The 19,566-nt window shown below is 44.9% G+C and overlaps 1 protein-coding gene across 1 annotated transcript in view; it reads left to right on the forward strand.

Annotated features, from left to right (window-relative positions):
- The first annotated feature begins 15,537 nt into the window (after nt 1–15,537).
- LOC139024353 (calsyntenin-2-like) overlaps nt 15,538–19,566 on the forward strand; it is a 151,805-nt gene continuing 147,776 nt past the window's right edge. Inside the window, exon 1 of the mRNA XM_070439090.1 lies at nt 15,538–15,656. Within this exon, the coding sequence (XP_070295191.1) occupies nt 15,590–15,656 (67 nt within the window). The 5' untranslated portion in view covers nt 15,538–15,589. The remainder of the gene's footprint in view (nt 15,657–19,566) is intronic.

The following is a 19,566-nucleotide window of genomic DNA, read 5'->3' on the forward strand; positions in this document are numbered from 1 at the left end:
ATGTTCCCATTGACCCCGTAAGGTCAGCAGGCTAGTCTTTTTTAAATTTTAAATTTTATTTTATTTATTGGTGCGTGACTGTTATTGAAAGTTGTATTGTCAATCTTGTTTTGTATTTAACGCCACTTTAAATGTGTACATGACACTGCAACAAAATTTCCCCATGGGGACAATAAAGTAAGTAAGTAAGTAAGTATAGTTCTGGCAAGTCAGTAAGGACATCTACTTTGTGCATGACACAAGTAATGTTTCCAACAATTGTTTACAGACAGATTATGTCACGTTCCTGACCTATTGTTCCTTTTTCTGTTATTTATTTAGTTGGTCAGGGCGTGAGTTGGGGTGGGTTGTCTTTGTGTGTTTTTGTTTAGTCTAGGGGTGTTGTATGTGTATGGGGTAGAGAAGAGTGAGGTTGTCTAGTTATGTCTATGGCTGCCTAGATTGGGTCTCAATCAGAGACAGCTGTCATTCATTGTCTCTGATTGGGAGCCATATTTAAGGCAGCCATAGGCAGTAGGCTTTTGTGGGTAGTTGTCTATGTTGAACGTTTGTTGCTTGTCTGTGCACTTACGTTATTTAGCTTCACGGTCGTTTGTTGTTTTGTTAGTTTGTATATAGTGTTYGTTTTGTGTTTTCTCTCTCTTCTCAATAAAAGAAGATGTATTTTGCACACGCTGCGCCTTGGTCCAATCTCTGTCAAGAAGACGATCGTGACAGATTATTTCACTTAGAATTCATTGATCACAATTCCAGTGGGTCAGAAGTTTACATACACTAAGTTGACTGTGCCTTTAAACAGCTTGGAAAATTCCAGAGAATTATGTCATGGCTTTAGAAGCTTCTGACAGGCTAATTTAGATCATTTGAGTCAATTAGAGGTGTACCTGTGGATGTATTTCAAAGTCAAAATAGTGTACAAGACAGTCCAGGAGAACCAACATAGTCTTCAATATGATCCAGGAGAACCAACATAGTGTACAATATGATCCAGGAGAACCAACATAGTGTACACAGCACCATACTAATGATCCAGGAGAACCAACATAAGTGCTACAAATGATTCCAGGAGAACCAAACATAGTGTACAAATATGACCCAGGAGAACCAACATAGTGTACAAACTGATCAGGAGAAACCAACATAGTGTACAATATGATCCAGGAGAACCAACAATAGTGTACACAATGATCCAGGAGAACCAACATAGTGTACAATATGATCCAGGAGAACCAACATAGTGTACAAAATGATCCAGGAGAACCAACATAGTGTACAATATGATCCAGGAGAACCAACATAGTGTACAAATGATCCAGGAGAACCAACATAGTGTTCAAAATGATCCAGGAGAACCAACATAGTGTACAATATGATCCAGACTTTTACACACATGCACACACATCCCCCCCCCCCCCCTCTCTGTGTTTATTTGTGTCTCCTCTGATCAGTCTCGCCAAGGCCTGAGTCTCCCTTCCCTCATTTTTCTTCCCCCTCAAGTCCTGCTCTTTTCCTCCCATCTCTACACGCACACTCCTGAATCCTCTCAGAAACACTAAGTGACTGGGGACTAGAGGTGTGTGTGTGTGTGTGTGTGTGTGTGTGTGTGTGTGTGTGTGTGTGTGTGTGTGTGTGTGTGTGTGTGTGTGTGTGTGTGTGTGTAGTGTGTGTGTGTGTGTGTGGTGTGTGTGTGACTTGTGTGTGTGTACGTGTGTGTGTGTGGTGTGTGTGTAGTGTGTGTGTGTGTGGTGTGTGTGTGTGTACGGTGTGTGAGTATGTGTGTGGTGTTACGGTGTCGGTGTGTTGTGTGTACCGCGTTGGTGTGTGTCACGGTGTTGTGGTGTGTGTGTGTGGTGTGTACGGTGTGTACGGTGTGTGTGTGTGGTGTGTACGGTGTGTACGGTGCGTAACACACCTCTCTGTACAAAGACAGTGGCCTTCCCTTCAAACAGCCAGCCATCCTAACAGGATTACATTTTGAAGGGTTTTATTTACTCAATGTGTTCTCTTCCTGTTTCCCTGCTGGCCGCAGGCAGCCCCAAACAATCATACATATTCTTCCAGGATCAAAAGAGAGAAGAAGTTTCTCTCTCAATGACATACACACAGACACAGACACACACACACAGACACACACCCGTACGCACACACACACACAGGCCTTCTTCCCTCTCATTTCCACATGAAATCAACTCTCTCAACAAGCTGATAAGATTATATAACTGTTTTACATATGAACAATTTCTCCTCGTGTCTGCCTGTGAAGACGGTGAGTAGATAGGAATTTGAAGTAAACGTGTCTTGGGAAGAAAAAAAAGGTTTTCTTCTGTGATTTATAAATGGCTGTTGTCAAGGTAGCAGAATATCATGATTTTGATTGGACTATGACAGGCTTTACCATCTGGCATTAATAATTTCAGTCACAGTTCTACTTATAGCATTAGTGAATTACAGTTAGTATTTAATGTACACATGCTAATTGGTTCACTGTATGTCTGAATATTGTAACTATCATTCTAAACAATGCAGTGTAAACAGTACAGCAGAACAGATGTGGCAAATGATCCAAGATTCATTAATGCAATTATGAGCTGAGCTGCCGCATGCAGTCAGACTGCTACTTCCCAAAGTCAACCTTTAACTCACGCTGCAGAGCCATTAGATTGGAAGGGCCATATCTGGCATGTGACAATTATGTCTACTTCCTTTTGGTGCACAATTATTATTATGTTTTGTGTGTGAGAGAGTTGTTTTATAATGGGTGTTATGACCCTATATGAATGGAAAAAAATCTCTCTCTCGCTCTCACGCTCGCTCTCTCTCCCTCCTCAGGGGGTAAGAGTGGATCTGTGCGGCCTAGTGCAGTCAGGCTCTGCCTATCTCTGCAGGTTAATAAGTCCCCATCTCCAAAAATAGGGCTGCTGCACTAGGGGCTGTGGCGGTCACAAAATTTCGTCAGCCGGTGATCGTCAAGCAAATAACTGTCGATCTCACGGTAACTGATGCATTTACCATCTCCTGGCTTCCACCAATAGCCTACAAGCCACTGATGCAGAATCTGCACTCCCCACAACACAACATGACACAACACAACACGACAACGCAATACAACATGACACAACACGACGACCCAACAAAGCAAGCGCCTCATTGCAGGGGATGTGGAAAAACATCAAACACTCTGTGTTCTATTCTTTCTCTCGCTCTCCTTCCCTTGTTCTTTTTCAGTGTCATCGGAGAGTGTTTTCTTCAGCCAGGGGAAATCCAACTTTTGATAAGACCTTGACCTTTACTACTGAGCTCCATCTGAGTAGAGACAAAGACAACAGAAAGAAAGATAAAAGAAAGGGGTTGGACAGAAAGAGAGAGAGAGTAAGAGAGAGAGAGAGGTGTGTAATGTGTAATGTTTACTGTTCATTTTTATTGTTTATTTCACTTTTGTATATTATCTACCTCACTTGCTTTGGCAATGTTAACAAATGTTTCCCATGCCAATAAAGCCCCTTGAATTGAATTGAATTGAGACGGTGTACATTTTGAGGTGTGTGTGTACTGAGGGTGTATCATGGAAGCCTCTGGATACGTGTGGTTGGATTTGTGTTAGAAGAGTTGAACCACAGTGCTTTCACAGTGTTATCTCAGGGTTAGCCCACCTCACAGTTACCTCAGGGTGGGATCACGCTTGGTTCAGACTTAAATATTGAATTGATGTAGCTGGAGTTGACTGGGACAGCCCAGCAGGTGTTTGAGTGTTCTCCAACCCATTCTAACCACAGGGGTGAAACCAGCAGTCCCACCACCACCACACAGGGATCTGGCACAGTGAAACCAGTAGTCCCACCACCACCACACAGGGATCTGGCACAGTGAAACNAGTCCCACCACCACCACACAGGGATCTGGCACAGTGAAACCAGTAGTCCCACCACCACCACACAGGGATCTGGCACAGTGAAACCAGTAGTTCCACCACCACCACACAGGGATCTGGCACAGTGAAACCAGTAGTTCCACCACCACCACACAGGGATCTGGCACAGTGACCACTCCCAGAAACACACCCTGCCTGAGGCTGCCAACAGCAAACACATATTAAAACTAGCAAATCCTCACAGTCTGGTGTAACACCTGTAGTGCAGCCAGAGAGCTAAACCAGTACTTTGATTTGTAGACTTCCAACTGTCTTTGGATCTCTGTAGGAGAAAAGGGCTAAAATACATCAGATAAATCATAGGAATCGGCAACAGTAAAGCCAAGTTAGTCTTAGAGGACATTCAGACTGCTTCAGACTTTTAGATGGTCATCCAATTTTCTGTGGGGTCGAAGAGTTCTCCAAAATGTGCTCCATATATGATTTCCCTGACAGTGTACAAGACATGCTATTTATCTGTGTGTGTTGGAGGTGAGCAGGCTAGAGTCGGAGAGGGACAGATGTGTGGTGGTGGCCTTTGGGTGACAGGTGCAGTGACAGCCAGGTGTACGGAACAGTCACCTTGCTGTGTGCTGGTTAAGTAATGAGGAGCTTTTTATTCTTACAGATTACCAAAACACTGCTGTCAAATTTATTTGGTGAACGTGCCGACAACTGTTATCCTTTTATCTTTGTTTACCCTTCCTCTCCTCGTTCCCCTCATTCTTTAGGAGACAATAAACACAGACTCTGTGCCCCTCGCCTCCCGACTGGTGGCACCGGCGTGTTTTCTGTCATGTTGCTCTGTGAGGCAAAAGGTGTTCGGAGAACGGAGAGGAGATTAAAGTTGGCAAAGATCTTCAAGGTTCAAAGGAGAGGAAGAGACAATCAGTAAAATAGAGAATGAGTAACAAGGGGAGAGAGAGAACAGGTTTAAGGGAAGGGGACAGAGAAAGAGTGGAAGAGAGAACAGGGTTAAGGGAAGGGGACAGAGAAAGAGGGGAAGAGAGAACAGGGTTAAGGGAAGCGGAGAGAGAGAGAGACTGGAAAAACAGAGAAAGAGAAAGAGGGGAAGTGGAGAACAGGGTTAAGGGAAGGGGAGAACAGGGTTAAGGGAAGGGGAGGGGAGGGTGAAGTGGAGGACAGGGTTAAGGAAGGGGAGAACAGGGTTAAGGGAAGGGGAGGGAGGGAAGTGGAGAACAGGGTTAAGGAAGGGTAGGACAGAACAGGGTTAAGGGAAGGGAGAGAGAGAGGGAGGAGAAGAGGAGAGGAGAGAGAAGAGAGAGAGAGAGAGAGAGAGAGAGGAGAGAGAGAGAGAGAGAGAGAGAGAGAGAGAGGAGAGAGAAGAGAGAGAGAGAGAGGGCAAAGAGAGAGAGGGCAAAGAGAGAGCAGAGCAGAATGAGCAGCAATGGTAGAGGGAGGGGGAAAGGGAAAGGGCTTATTGAAGGGGAGGGGAAAAGAGAAAGGCCTTATTGAAGGAGAGTGGAAAAGAGAATGTGGTTATTGTGGAGGGATAAGATAAAGATAAATAAGTGATTTAATGTTCTCTGCGTCCTCTCAGGGAGAATATAAATTATATTAATTCACACAGGCCTGTTGATGGACATCTCTGTGTTGCTGGGAGCTAGCGTGGATTACTGTTACTGTAAATGCCTGTTGGTGTCCATTGTGGATAAGTGTCTCTGATATATGTCTCAGTAGGATAACTCTACTCCCTCCATTCACTGGGAACTAATTTAAACATATATTCAGTGCCCTTAAACTATCCCTCAGTAATGATAAGGTGAAATTACATGAGAAAGCTATTATTATGACAATGTACTATCAATTCTAGTATAAATGCAAATTAAATTGGTCCAGTACAGGATGCACCTGAGCTCAATTTGGAGTCTCATAGCAAAGGGTCTGAATACTTATGTAAATAAGGTATTTCTGTTTTTTATATTTAATACATTTGCAAACATTTCTAAAAAAAACAGTTTTTAGTTTGTCATTATGGGGTATTGTGTGTAAATTGACGAGGGAAAAAAGCAATTAATACATTTTAGAATAAGGCTGCAACGTAACAAAATGTGGAAAAAGTCAAGGGGTTTGAAAACTTTCCAAATGCACTGTACGTCGATGTATGACTTTGAGAGTAGCTTGGTTGAAATAGGTCTGTGATTGTCTGTCTATTTTCATCCACAGCTCCTCTCTTTTCAACATGGGCCTGCTTCTCCTCCATCCAATGTCTGCTCTCAGACTGCTCCTGAATGGACACATGAAAGCTGATGGCCTAATCACTCTTATTATGTGCTTAGATGCTAGTACTTTGAAAAGCCTTCGGAGAACAAACTACCAATGCTTTATGAACACACTGATGGGGAATAGATTCGGGGTGTACTGCTAAAGGCTCCATTTTGATGGCTGGTCTTTATTACCTTGCTATTTTTTCAGAGAAATTGTTAAAAGCCTATTAACAAATAAAAAGGCAACACAGACCTTGTACTGTTGTGCATCTGTCCAGCATGGAGTGTGTCTCTAGTATTGACCATATGACATACAGTTGAAGTCGGAAGTTTAAATTCACTTAGGTTGGAGTCATTAAAACGTGTTTTTCAATCACTACACACATTTCTTGTTAACAAACTATAGTTTTGGCAAGTCGGTTAGGACATCTACTTTGTGCATGGCACAAGTCATTTTTCCAACAATTGTTTACAGACAGATTATTTCAGTTATAATTCACTCTATCACAATTCCAGGTGGTCAGAAGTTTACATACACTAAGTTGACTGTGCCTTTAAACAACTTGGAAAATTCCAGAAAATTATGTCATGGCTTTAGAAGTTTCTGACAGGCTAATGGCCATCATTTGAGTCAATTTGAGGTAGCTGTGGATGTATTTCAATGTTTGTGTCTAAAGTAGTTTGTTGTTTCTTTCATTGCTTTGTGGAGAGAATCAGGCTTTGGTGAAGAACATGGTGCTTTTCCATAGCATTTGGCATTTTTGCTCAGARCACGGGGCTCTTGTTTAGAACACAGTGTCTGTGGATGCTCTTCACATTCACCCCATCGAGTTGCTTTCAGTTTTTCTCTGTGTGTTGCTTTTTGTGTTGCTCTCTGTGGAGTCTGATGTAAGGTCCTGTGTCTCAGCGGAGAGTTGTATCTAAAGCCTTCTGACAAAGAGCCCGGCTGGATTTATCAGGTGGAGCGTGTTGCCAGAAAGGTCATGGTATTTGAATTTCTGCTCAGGTCTAAAAAAGCTACTAATAAAGCCAGGTTAAACCAAACAAGCAGGGAGAGAGCGGCAAATTCATTTCTGACATATCCTCAACATGTAAAAAAAAAAAGATACTCTACCTCTGCTAATCGTGTTTTCCCAAGACAGGTGTGAGTTTTAGCGAGGGGAGAATCGACCTCCCTCCATTCACAAACAAAGGTTATTGCATGGCATTAAAACACTGCTTTACGTACCCAATGAAGGTGTTTTCTTTTTAAAATTGTGGTGACAGATGTGACGAGTCTCCCAAGGGCTCTCTCGTCTTAAAGTGTTTTTAAAACACACATCCTATTAGTGGCTGTCTAAAGCCTGCAGGCTGGAGAGGTATCAGACGAGACAAACATCTCCACACAGATCAAACAACATTTTTTTTAAACTAACCTTTTCTGGTGTGTCTGTTTTGTCTGCTGAATGAATCAAGATACAATTCCAGCTGTGTACGTCTTGCTGTCCGGTTCACCTTTTTGTCATATTGTATTTTTCATGCATAGTAAAATAATGCACCTTGGCTGTGACTGTGTCACGGTGCCTGGTTACTGATCAGTGGATTTACTGTGTTTAGTTTAGATCCAGGCTGACATTTTGAAGTGTGGGGTTAATCGCTTAGAATTTTGGCATTAGTGAAATAACGTTTAGGATTAGATTACGTTAATTGGCTGCAATGCCTCCCGAGGGGCCACCCTCCGTCTTCCATCCAAGTGATGGCGTATCGCTCGTTCATTTCTCTCTTCCATCCCCATGGTCCCCCTATTTCCCAGTGAACCCAGGACTATCTGTCTGGAGATGGTATGACATCTATCTCTCTCCCCGTCTCAGGACTCTAATGCCTCTGGATGTCTCCGGCCTGTCAACAAATGGTGGGCATTCCCTTAGGATGAGGATGTGGATGTATGGAAGGGGATGGGAGTTCGGGATGGAGTCAACAGTGGTGTTCTTAAAAGGGGAAACCTTTCAATCAGAGGCTGGGGTGGGCATGACATCACCTGGGGGCTGCATCACACACACACACACACACACACACACACACACACACACACACACACACACACACACACACACACACACACACACACACACACACACACCAGGGAAGCTTTGTGGTGTCATTGACTGGGTTGACCAGAGAAGCATCCGATGCCGAACGGAAATAAATAAACTAAGGAATGATCTCAGAAGTCCTTTGGATTGATGTTCCACAGTAGTAGGTAATAGTAGTCTGTATAAAGCTGATCCCAGACCAGTTGGGTCAACCTGACTCTTCATCAGCTATGGTCAACCCGGCTGAACCATTCAAGCTCTTCTGGCCAGGATTTAAATGGTCAATAAGTCGCCAAAGCTTCAAGAGGACTGGACTTTTGAACATGGAGGTGGTAGATCAGCCTAGTTCTAAACTAAGCCGYGTTTTCATTATCCTGTCAGCATTTGTGCTTGGATAACACAATGCATTATATATTTCACAACCATCTCCACAACAGCGATATCATACCATAGGACCAGCTATTAAACATGGTGATAAAACTAATAAGGCAGGAACGTTGATCAGAGATCCCTGGAGATACTGTAGGTAATATACTGTAGTTTCACCTCACATTGTTTCAGCCCAGAGGTCATTTATAATGTGTCATGAGCTAATCAAATCAAATCAAATTKTATTTGTCACATGCGCCGAATACAACAGTTGTAGACCTTACCATGAAATTCTTGCTTACAAGCCCTTAACCAACAATGCAGTTCAAGAAATAGAGTTAAGAAAATATTCGCTAAATAAACAAAAGTAAAAATTCAATAAAAGTAACACAATAAAATAACAATAAGKTTATATACAGGGKGTACCAGTACCGAGTCAATGTGCGGGGGTACATGTTAGTCGAGGTCATTTGTACAAAGTGACTATGCATAGATAATAAACAGCAAGTAGCAGCAATTTAAGTAGTCTGGGTGGCTATTTGATTTATTGTTCAGTAGTCTTATGGCTTGGGGGTAGAAGCTGTTAAGGAGCCTTTTGGTCCTAGACTTGGCGCTCCGACACAACTTGCCGTGCAGTAGCAGAGAGAACACTATGACTTGGGTGACTGGAGTCCTTGACATTTTTTGGGGCCTTCCTCTGACACTTCCTAGTATATAGGTCCTAGATTGCAGGCAGCTTAACCCSRGTGATGTACTGGGCCATACGCACTACCCTCTGTAGTGCCTTGCGGTTGGAGGCCAAGCAGTTGCCGTACCAGGCAGTGATGCAACCAGTCAGGATGCTCTCAATAATGCAGCTGTAGAACGTTTTGAGGATCTGAGGACCCATGCCAAATCTTTAAAGTTTCCTGAGTGGGAATAGGCTTTGTTGTGCCCTCTTCACGACTGTCTTGGTGTGTTTGGACCCTTCTAGTTTGTTTGTGATGTGGACACCAAGGAACTTGAAGCTCTCAACCTGCTCCACTACAGCTCCGTCGATGAGAATGGGGGCGTGCTCGGGCCTCCTTTTCCTTTAGTCCACAATCATCTCCTAAGTCTTGGTTACGTTGAGGGATAGGTTGTTATTCTGGCACCATCCGGCCAGGTCTCTGACCTCCTCCCTATAGTCTGTCTCATCATTGTCGGTGATCAGGCCAACTACTGTTATGTCGTCAGAAAACTTAAGGATGGTGTTGGAGTCGTGCTTGGCCACGCAGTCGTGGGTGAACAGGAAGCATAGGAGGGTACTAAGGACGCACACCTTAGGGGACCTGTGTTGAGGATCAACGTGGCAGATGTGTTGTTGCCTAACCTTACAACCTGGGGGCGGGCCGTCAGGAAGTCCAGGATCCAGTTGCAGAGTGTTTAGTCCCATGGTCTTTAACTTAGTGATGAGCTTTGAGGGCCCTAAAGTGTTGAATGCTGAGCTGTTGTCAATGAACAGTATTCTCACGTAGATTTTCCTTTCGTGGGAAATGGCAGTGTGGAGTGCGATTGAGATTCCGTCATCTGTGGATCTGTTGGGGTGGTATGCAATTTTGAGTGGGTCTAGGGTTTCCGGAATGATGGTGTTGATGTGAGCCATGACTAGCCTTTCAAAGCACTTCATGGCTACCGATGTGAGTACTACGGGGCGGTAGTTATTTAGGCAGGTTACCTTCGCTTTCTTGGGCACAGGAACTATGGTGGTCTGCTGGAAACATGTAGGTATTACAGACTCGGTCAGGGAGAGGTTGAACATGTCAGTGAGACACTCGCCAGTTGGTCCAGGTCTGAGTAGACGTCCTGGTGACCCGTCTGGCCCTGCGGCCTTGTGAATGTGGACCTGTTTAAAGGTCTTACTCACATAGGCTATGGAGAGCGTGATCACACAAACGTCTGGAAAAGCTGGTGCTCTCATGCATTCTTCAGTGTTTCTTTGACTCGAAGCGAGCATAACGGGCATTTAGCTCATCTGGTAGGCTCGCGTCCCTGGGCAACTTGTCTGGGTTTCCTTTTGTAACCCATAATAGTTTGCAAGTCCTGCCACATCCAACGAGCGTCAGTGCCGGTGCAGTAGGATTCAATCTTAGTCATGTATTGATGCTTTGCCTGTTTGATGGTTCGTCTGAAAGCATAACGGGATTTCTTATAAGCGTCCGGATTAGTGTCAAGCTCCTTGAAAGCGGCAGTTCTAGCCTTTAGCCCGGTGCAGATGATGCCTGTAATCCAATGCTTCTATTTAGGATATGTACGCACAGTGACTGTGGGGACAACGTTGTCAATGCATTTATTGATGAAGCCATACTCCTCAATGCCAATGGATAAATCCCCGAACATATTAGCCATTGTTAGCCACTGCTAGCAGGCTTTACCTTTAGCTCAGACACCAGCCRCTTTTAGACTGGATAATRCCCGCCAGTCTGCACAGCGCGATATCAACCCTGAGCATATCGGACTGCTTTTCTCCACTACATCACCAGATTCCAACCGTAAGCTCTGGACCATTACTCCAGAGTGGCCCAGCCCCGAAGCTAGCCTTGAGACAGGCCCATTTCCCGGCCTGTTCAGTGGACGCTATGATCACTCGGCTACACAGCTGATGCCTCCCGGACTCTTCACTAACACGACTAGAAGCCACTACATCACCGGATTCCTGCCATAAGCTCTGTACCTTTGCATCGGATCATCGCAGCTAGCTAGCTGCTACCGAGTGGCTATAGTGGCTAACGCCCTTGTCCCGAAGCTAGCACCAGTTAGCCTAGCGCCAGGCGCATCTCCCGGCTAGCAAACTAAATTACTCCAGCTACAATGCCTCTTTTGCCAACTGGCCTGGACCCTTTGTCGACACAGACCCCCGCCGATCCATCACGACTGGTCTGCCGACGTAATTCTGTCCTATGTGCCCTGAACCGGCCTTTGTCGGACGTCGGTGAAGACGCTTCTGCTAACCCCGGCCTGCTAACTTTAGGAACGCCGTGTACTCTGCTTGCTAGTGTAGTAACGACTACCTAACGGCTTCCCTGTTTCATCTATTGCTGTTTACTGGACCCTATGATCACCTGGCTACAAAGCTGATGCCTGCTGGACTGTTCATTAATCACAGTGCGCTCCATTTTTGTTTATTTTGTTTATCTGTCGGCCCCAGCCTCGAACTCAGGCCCTGTGTGTAGTTAACTTACCCTCTCTGCCCATACACCGCCATTTTACCTGTTGTTGTTGTCTTAGCTGATTAGCTGTTGTTAACTTACCCATTGTTGTCTTAGCTAGCTCTCCCAATCAACACCTGTGATTGCTTTATGCCTCGCTTCATGTCTCTCTCTTTAATGTCAATATGCCTTGTATACTGTTGTTTAGGGTAGTTATCATTGTTTTATTTTACTGCGGAGCCCCTAGCCCCACTCAACATGCCTCAGATACCTCTTTTGTCCCGCCTCCCACACATGCGGTGACCTCACCTAGGATAACTAGTGCCTCCAGAGATGCAACCTCTCTTATCGTCATACAATGCCTAGGTTTACCTCCACTGTAACCGCACCCCACCATACCCCTGTCTGTACACTATGCCCTGAATCTATTCTACCACGCCCAGAAATTTGCTCCTTTTATTCTCTGCCCCCAACGCACTAGAYGACCAGTTTTGATAGCCTTTAGCCATACCCTCATCCTACTCCTCCTCTGTTCCTCGGGTGATGTAGAGATCAACCCAGGCCCTGTGTGTCCCCAGGTGCTCTCATTTGTTGACTTCTGTAACCGTAAAAGCCTTGGCTTCATGCATGTTAACATCAGAAGCCTCCTACCTAAGTTTGTTTTACTCACTGCTTTAGCACACTTCGCCAACCCTGATGTCCTTGCCGTGTCTGAATCCTGGCTTAGGAAGGCCACCAAAACTTCTGAGATTTCCATCACCAACTACAACATTTTCTGTCAAGATAGAACTGTTAAATCTAGAATCAACTTCCTATTTCGCAACTAAGCCTCCTTCACTCATGCTGCCAAACATACCCTCGTAAAACTGACTATCTTACCGATCCTCGACTTCGGCGATGTCATTTACAAAATAGACTCCAACAAATTGGATGCAGTCTATCACAGTGCCATCCGTTTTGTCACCAAAGCCCCATATACTACCCACCACTGCGACCTGTATGATCTCGTTGGCTGGCCCTCGCTTCATACTCCTCGCCAAATCCACTGGCTCCAGGTCATCTACAAGTCTCTGCTAGGTAAAGCTCCGCCTTATCTCAGCTCACTGGTCACCATAACAACGCCCACCCGTAGCACGCGCTCCTGCAGGTATATGTCACTGGTCATCCCCAAAGCCAACACTTCCTTTGGCAGCCTTTCCTTCCAGTTCTCTGCTGCCAATGACTAGAACAAATTGCAAAAATAGCTGAAGTTGGAGACTTAGATTCCCTCACTAASTTAAGCATCAGCTATCTGAGCAGCTTACCGATTGCTGCAGCTGTACATAGTCCATCTGTAAATAGCCAATCCAACTACCTACCTCATCCCAATGTTGTTTTTATTAACTTTTTTTGCTCTTTTGCACATATGTATTTATACTTGCAAATCATCATCTGCACATCTATCACTCCAGTGTTAATTTGCTAAATTGTAATTACTTCGCTACTATTGGCCTATTTATTGCCTGACCTCCTTACTCCATTTGCACACACTCTATATATATATTTTTCTATTGTGTTATTGACTATTTTGACTTTTGTTTATCCCATGTGTAACTCTGTGTTGTTGTTTTTTGTCGCACTGCTTTGCTTTATCTTGGCCAGGTCGCAGTTGTAAATGAGAACTTGTTCTCAACTGGCCTACCTGCTTAAATAAAGGTGAAATAAAAAACTGCTAGCAAAACAGTCCTGTAGCGTAGCATCTGTGTCATCTGACCACTTCCATATTGAGCGAGTCACTGGTACTACCTGTTTAGTTTTTGCTTGTAAACAGGAATCAGGAGGATAGAATTATGCTCAGATTTTCCAAATGGAGGCCGAAGGAGAGCTTTGTATGCGTTTCTGTGTGTGGAGGTTAGGTGGTCTAGAGTTTTTTTTCCTTTGGTTGCACTTGTGGTAGAAATGAGGTATAACGGATGTAAGTTTGCCTGCGTTAAAGTCCCKGCCACTAGGAGCGCCGCTTCTGGATGAGCATGTTCTTGTTTGCTTAKGGCCTTATACAGCTSGTTGAGTGWGGTCTTAGTRCCWKYATCGKTTTGTGGTGGTWAATAGACAGCTAGAGATGAAATCTGTCTTGGTAGACAGTGTGGTCTACAGCTTATCATAAGGTAGTCTACCTCAGGCAAGCAATACCTCGAGACTTCCTTAATATTAGAGATCACGCACCAGCTGTTATTGATGTGGTGTTGACGTGATGGTGGTGTTGGTGAGGGTGTTGTTGGCATGGTGTTGGTATTGGCGTGGTGTTGGTGTGGTGGTGGTGGACTGGGTGGGTGTGGGCGTGGTGGTGGAGTGGTGGTGGTGTTGGCGTGGTGGTGGTGTTGAAGTGGTGGTGTTGACGTGATGGTGGTGTTGGTGGTGGTGTTGGTGAGGGGTTGTTGGAATGGTGTTGGTATTGGCGTGGTGTTGGGGTGGTGGTGGTGTGGTGTGGTGGTGCAGTGGTGGTGGTGTTGGCGTGGTGGTGGTGGAGGAGTGGTGGTGGTGGTGGACTGGTGGTGGTGTTTGCGTGGTGGTTGTGTTGAAGTGTTGGTGTTGACATGATGGTGGTGTTGGTGGTGGTGTTGGCGTGATTGTGGTGTTGGAGTGGTGGTGTTTTGGGGGTGGTGGTGTTGGAGTAGAGGTGGTGTTGGCGTACTTCAGTGTCCTAGAAGGCCTACTGCCTAATTTGAATCTCAAATTGTCAAAAAGACATGTAGTCTGAAAATATTTTTAGTCTGAGACCACACAATCAAAATCTGTACCTTCCTTTCTGATGTTTTGATTCTATTTTATGATTCATGTAATAGGATGCATAGATTCTGGTGCTTAGTAGCACACCTATGTTTGCTTGTGTTTATATACTTACACTGCCTTAAATCTTAGACAAAGTGATTCCTACACCCATGAAGAGAGGTGCTGTAATGTAGCACTAGAGACAGCTTTACAAATTGTTTGGTGTACAACATTTTTCCTCCTCTTCACTGAATGTCGGATAATGAGTATGCATGACCATGTACGCATGGGAAAGTGATACAAATGATGTATTTAGGCCATTTCTCTTGGATGTGTATCACRTAAAACGCCCTAGTTTTGTGTTGCTAACAACCTACAATTTCCTCGTATAGGAATTCACAGGATGTGATTTGGGCATTGTTGTTCCCTCCTGAGTCAGCGGAAGCTGTGATTAAGTGAAGGAGTTGAGGAGGAATGGGCTGCTGTTGCCGTTTTTAAAACCCTTACCTTTGATTGAGAGATGGTATATAAAACGGTGAGCTAGCTAGCTAACTCCTGCTTCACGGCCCTCAGGGCTTTACTCAATTAAGCCGTGCTAATCGTCCCAGTGCTCATGAACTTTGTTTTGGCTGGGCCCAGGAAGTAGTGCTCTATTGGCAGCTCAATAGTGATCATTGATCAAGCCTGGCAGAGCACTTTGAGACGTGCAGGGAACGTTTGAGAGAGGAAAGAGAGGGGGAGAAAAGAAGTAGGGGAGATTAGTGAAATGAGAATGTTTCTCAGAAAAAAAGGAAGAATGGAGATCCTCTGCCAGGAAAAGCARTGTGTGTGTATGTGTGTGTGTGTTTGTTTGTGTGTGTGGCTTTTTTCCAAGTGGGAGTTGCAGAGTGGGGAGGAAAGAACATCTGTTGTATTAATTTTGCACAAAGCCATTCTCAGTTCGCCCAGTAATTACATGCAGACTGAAAATGTAAAAACTTCTGTGAATGACTGACTGACATTTTCTTTCTCTCTTTCTCTATCGCTTCTTTCTCTCTCGTAGTGAACAAACACAAACCGTGGATTGAGACTTCATACCATGGGGTAATCACAGAGAACATGGACATCGTTCAACTGGACCCTCCGCTGGTGGCCCTTGATAAAGACGCCCCCGTCCCCTACGCAGGTATGGTACGCCCCACCACTGGCTGATGATAGAATGGAGAAGGAAGTACCAAGTTGTGATGAATGGGTTAACATCATTCAATCAGAGGATGATATACTCGTTCTTCATTTTTGTGGTTGACCTTCGTTCTTGGGAGCTCTTGTAAAACATTAGCATAAAATGCATTARGCCGTAATGTGATATTCTCACTTCTGATTTCCAAGAAAAGAAAAGAAAATGTCTGCTTTCTAATTTAAAACCACTAGCTTTAAACTAGTACTACCAAGCATGTTCCTATAAAAGCTATTCACGCCCTTATGTCCTTTAACCATGTAGAAAACCAATACTAATACAAATGCAATTACATTGAATCAATGTGACGGGATTGTACCCCAAATAACCCTCATGTTGAATAAGGTTATCGCACAGAAAAAGACTGACTGTTTACACTCATCCTCCTTGGTGACCATCCCAACTCCCCCATTGCGTTGCCAATTCCTGGAGGTTGCCAGTGCCAGTGGGTTGTCACTAGCTACAGGCTAACTGGCCAGCCTGACACCAGTGCCTGCTGCCAGGCCTCTTGATGTGGCCAAGTCCTCAGTGTGGGGTTGGCGCAAGGGCTGGTACCCACTCTCTGAGCCCCTCAGACTGGGTTGGAGCAGCTCTGATGTAGTTTGTCTGAATATGTTTGTCAGATTTTTCCTTCCAGCATCTAGAAAAGGTGTAGTGGTTTGATGAGTTTCCGTTTAATGACCTCCCTACATGGAGAGAGAGAGATACAGAGAGATACAGAGAGAGAGAGAGAGATACAGAGATACAGAGATACAGAGAGAGAGAGAGAGAGATACAGAGAGAGAGAGAGAGAAAGAAAGAAAGATGAGACAGCAGGGAAGGAGTTGGCTGATCGGTGGTTGACACACTTTATATATCTGTTTCTCGCTCTGTCTTTTTTCTCCCCCTCTCCCTCTCTCTCTCTCTCTCTCTCTCGGTCTCTCTCCCTCTCTCTCTGAACAGTGGTCAGCAGTATCTCCTAGAGACACAGTCGGGGGGTTGACAGTCAGTCAGTAATTAACTGAAAGGATTTTTTTAGTGAGGGGGCTTTACCTAGGTACCATTCACACCTCATTAATTACAATGCTTTGACTTAATACCTCTCTCCCTCTCTCTGACTGACACAATGTCAGACAACACACACACACACAGCCCCATAACCGATCATTCTGCCACAACTCACTGGCCCATAATAGATCATTCTGTCATGACTCACTGGCCCATAACAGATCATCCTGCCATGACTCACTGACCCATAATAGATCATTCTGCCATGACTCACTGGCCCATAACAGATCATTCTGCCATGACTCACTGGCCCATAACAGATCATTCTGCCACAACTCCATCTACGCCCTCACTGAGAGTGACATCAGTCTGAAACCCTTTTGTAGTTCTCACCTCAACAGAACTGTAACTTATTGACTGAGAGGAGCTAGACTTGAGACAAGGGACAATTTGTCAGTGAGACGTCTTCCAGTATTTACTGTTTAAATGTGTCTACACCTGACAAACACATACATCTGATGACAACTAGGACAAGAAAACAGGCACTGTGAATAGCAGTATTCCTTTTACCATTCATCAATCAAATTCAATCAAATATATTTATAAAGCCCATTTTACATCGGCCGATGTCACAAAGATCTGTACAGAAACACAGCCTAAAACCCCAAACAGCAAGCAATGCAGATGTAGAAGCACAGTGGCTAGGAAAAACTTTCTAGAAAGGCAGGAATCTAGTAAGAAACCTAGAGAGGAACCAGGCTATGAGGGGTGGCCAGTCCTCTTCTGGCTGTGCCAGGTGGAGATTATAACAGAACATGGCCAAGATGTTCAAACATTCATAGATGACCAGCAGGCTCAGATAATAATAATCACAGTGGTTGTAGAGGGTGCAACAGGTCAGCTCCTCAGGAGTAAATGTAATTTGGCTTTTCATAGCCGATCATTCAGAGTTAGAGACAGCAGGTGCGGTAGAGAGAGAGTCCAAAACAGCAGGTCCGGGACAAGGTAGCACGTCCAGTGAACAGGTCAGGGTTCCATAGCCGCAGGCAGAACAGTTGAAACTGGAGCAGCAGCATGACCAGGTGGACTGGGGACAGCAAGGAGTCATCAGGCCAGGTAGTCCCGAGGCATGGTCCTAGGGCTCAAGTCMTCCGAGAGAAGAGAGAGAGAAAGAGAGAGAGAGAAAGAGAGAGAATTAGAGGGAGCATACTTAAATTCAGACAGGACACCGGATAAGACAAGAAATACTCTAGCTATAACAGACTGACCCCTAGCCCCCCGACACATAAACTATTGCAGCATAAATACTGGAGGCTGAGACAGGAGGGGTCGGGAGACACTGTGGCCCTGTCCGACAATASCCCCGGACAGGGCCAAACAGGCAGGATATATCCCCACCCACTTTGCCAAAGCACAGCCCCCACACCACTAGAGGGATATCTTCAACCACCAACCTTCTACCCTGAGACAAGGCTGAGTATAGCCCACAAAGACCTTTCCCAAGGCACGAACCCGAGGGGGACGCCAACTTGGACAGGAAGATCACGTCAGTGACTCAACCCACTCAAGTGACGCACCCCTCCTAGGGATGGCATGGAAGAGCACCAGTAAGTCAGTGACTCAGCCCCCGTCATAGGGTTAGAGGCAGAGAATCCCGGGGGAGAGAGGGGAACCGGCCAGGYAGAGACAGCGAGGGCGGTTTTTCGCTCCAGTGCCTTTCCGTTCACCTTCACACCCCTGGGCCAGACTACATTCAATCATAGGACCTACTGAAGATATGAGTCTTCAATAACGACTTAAAGGTCGAGACCAAGTCTGTGTCTCTCACATGGATAGGCAGACCATTCCATTAAAAATAGAGCTCTATAGGAGAAAGCCCTGCCTCCAGCTGTTTGCTTAGAAATTCTAGGGACAGTAAGGAGGCCTGCGTCTTGTAACCGTAGCGTACGTGTAGGTATGTAAGGCAGGACCAAATCGGAAAGATAGGTATTAGCAAGCCCATGTAATGCTTTTTAGGTTAGCAGTAAAACCTTGAAATCAGCCCTAGCCTTAACAGGAAGCCAGTGTAGGGAGGCTAGCACTGGAGTAATATGATCAAATTTTTGGGTTCTAGTCAAGATTCTAGCAGCCGTGTTTAGCACTAACTGAAGTTTATTTATTGCTTTATCCGGCTAGCCGGAAAGTAGGGCATTGCAGTAGTCTAAGCTTGAAGTGACAAAAGCATGGATACATTTTTCTGCATCATTTTTGGACAGAAAGTTTCTGATTTTTGCAATGTTACGAAGATGGAAAAAAGCTGTCTTTGAAATATTCTTGATATGTTCGTCAAAAGAGAGATCAGGGTCCAGAGTAACGCAGAGGTCCTTCACARTTTTATTTGAGACGACTGTACAACCATCAAGATACATTTTTGTTWGTCTAAATCTTAAAATTATTAAATTCTCAAATATTGTTAGGCATATGCAAAATGGAAATGCTTTGTAACGTATACACAGGGAGTCCGGAAGCAGGTGCAGAAGGTGAGTTTAATAATAATAAACATGACAATAATGCATAACCAAAACCAATACTGCATGATGACTGGGGCTTACTGAGGGCTATATGAAGGGAAAGGTGACGATGAAGTCTAGGTGTGCTTAACGATGGGGAGCAGGTGTGCACAATGAGGGTTGCCAGGTTTTCTGTGTGCGCAATGTGTGTTGCCAGGGGGGGGAACAATGTGGGTTACCAGGACCGGTGGTTAGTAGACTGGCAACTTCGAGCACCGGAGGGAGGGAGCAGGAGTAGGTGTGACATGCTTGGATATCATATCCAACAATTCCAAATGCTAAACTTCACATGGGCTTTTTAAGTGGCTACATTGACTTTTAAG

The sequence above is a fragment of the Salvelinus sp. IW2-2015 genome, unplaced genomic scaffold, assembly GCF_002910315.2.
Source record: "Salvelinus sp. IW2-2015 unplaced genomic scaffold, ASM291031v2 Un_scaffold1403, whole genome shotgun sequence".
Classification (NCBI taxonomy): domain Eukaryota; kingdom Metazoa; phylum Chordata; class Actinopteri; order Salmoniformes; family Salmonidae; genus Salvelinus; species Salvelinus sp. IW2-2015.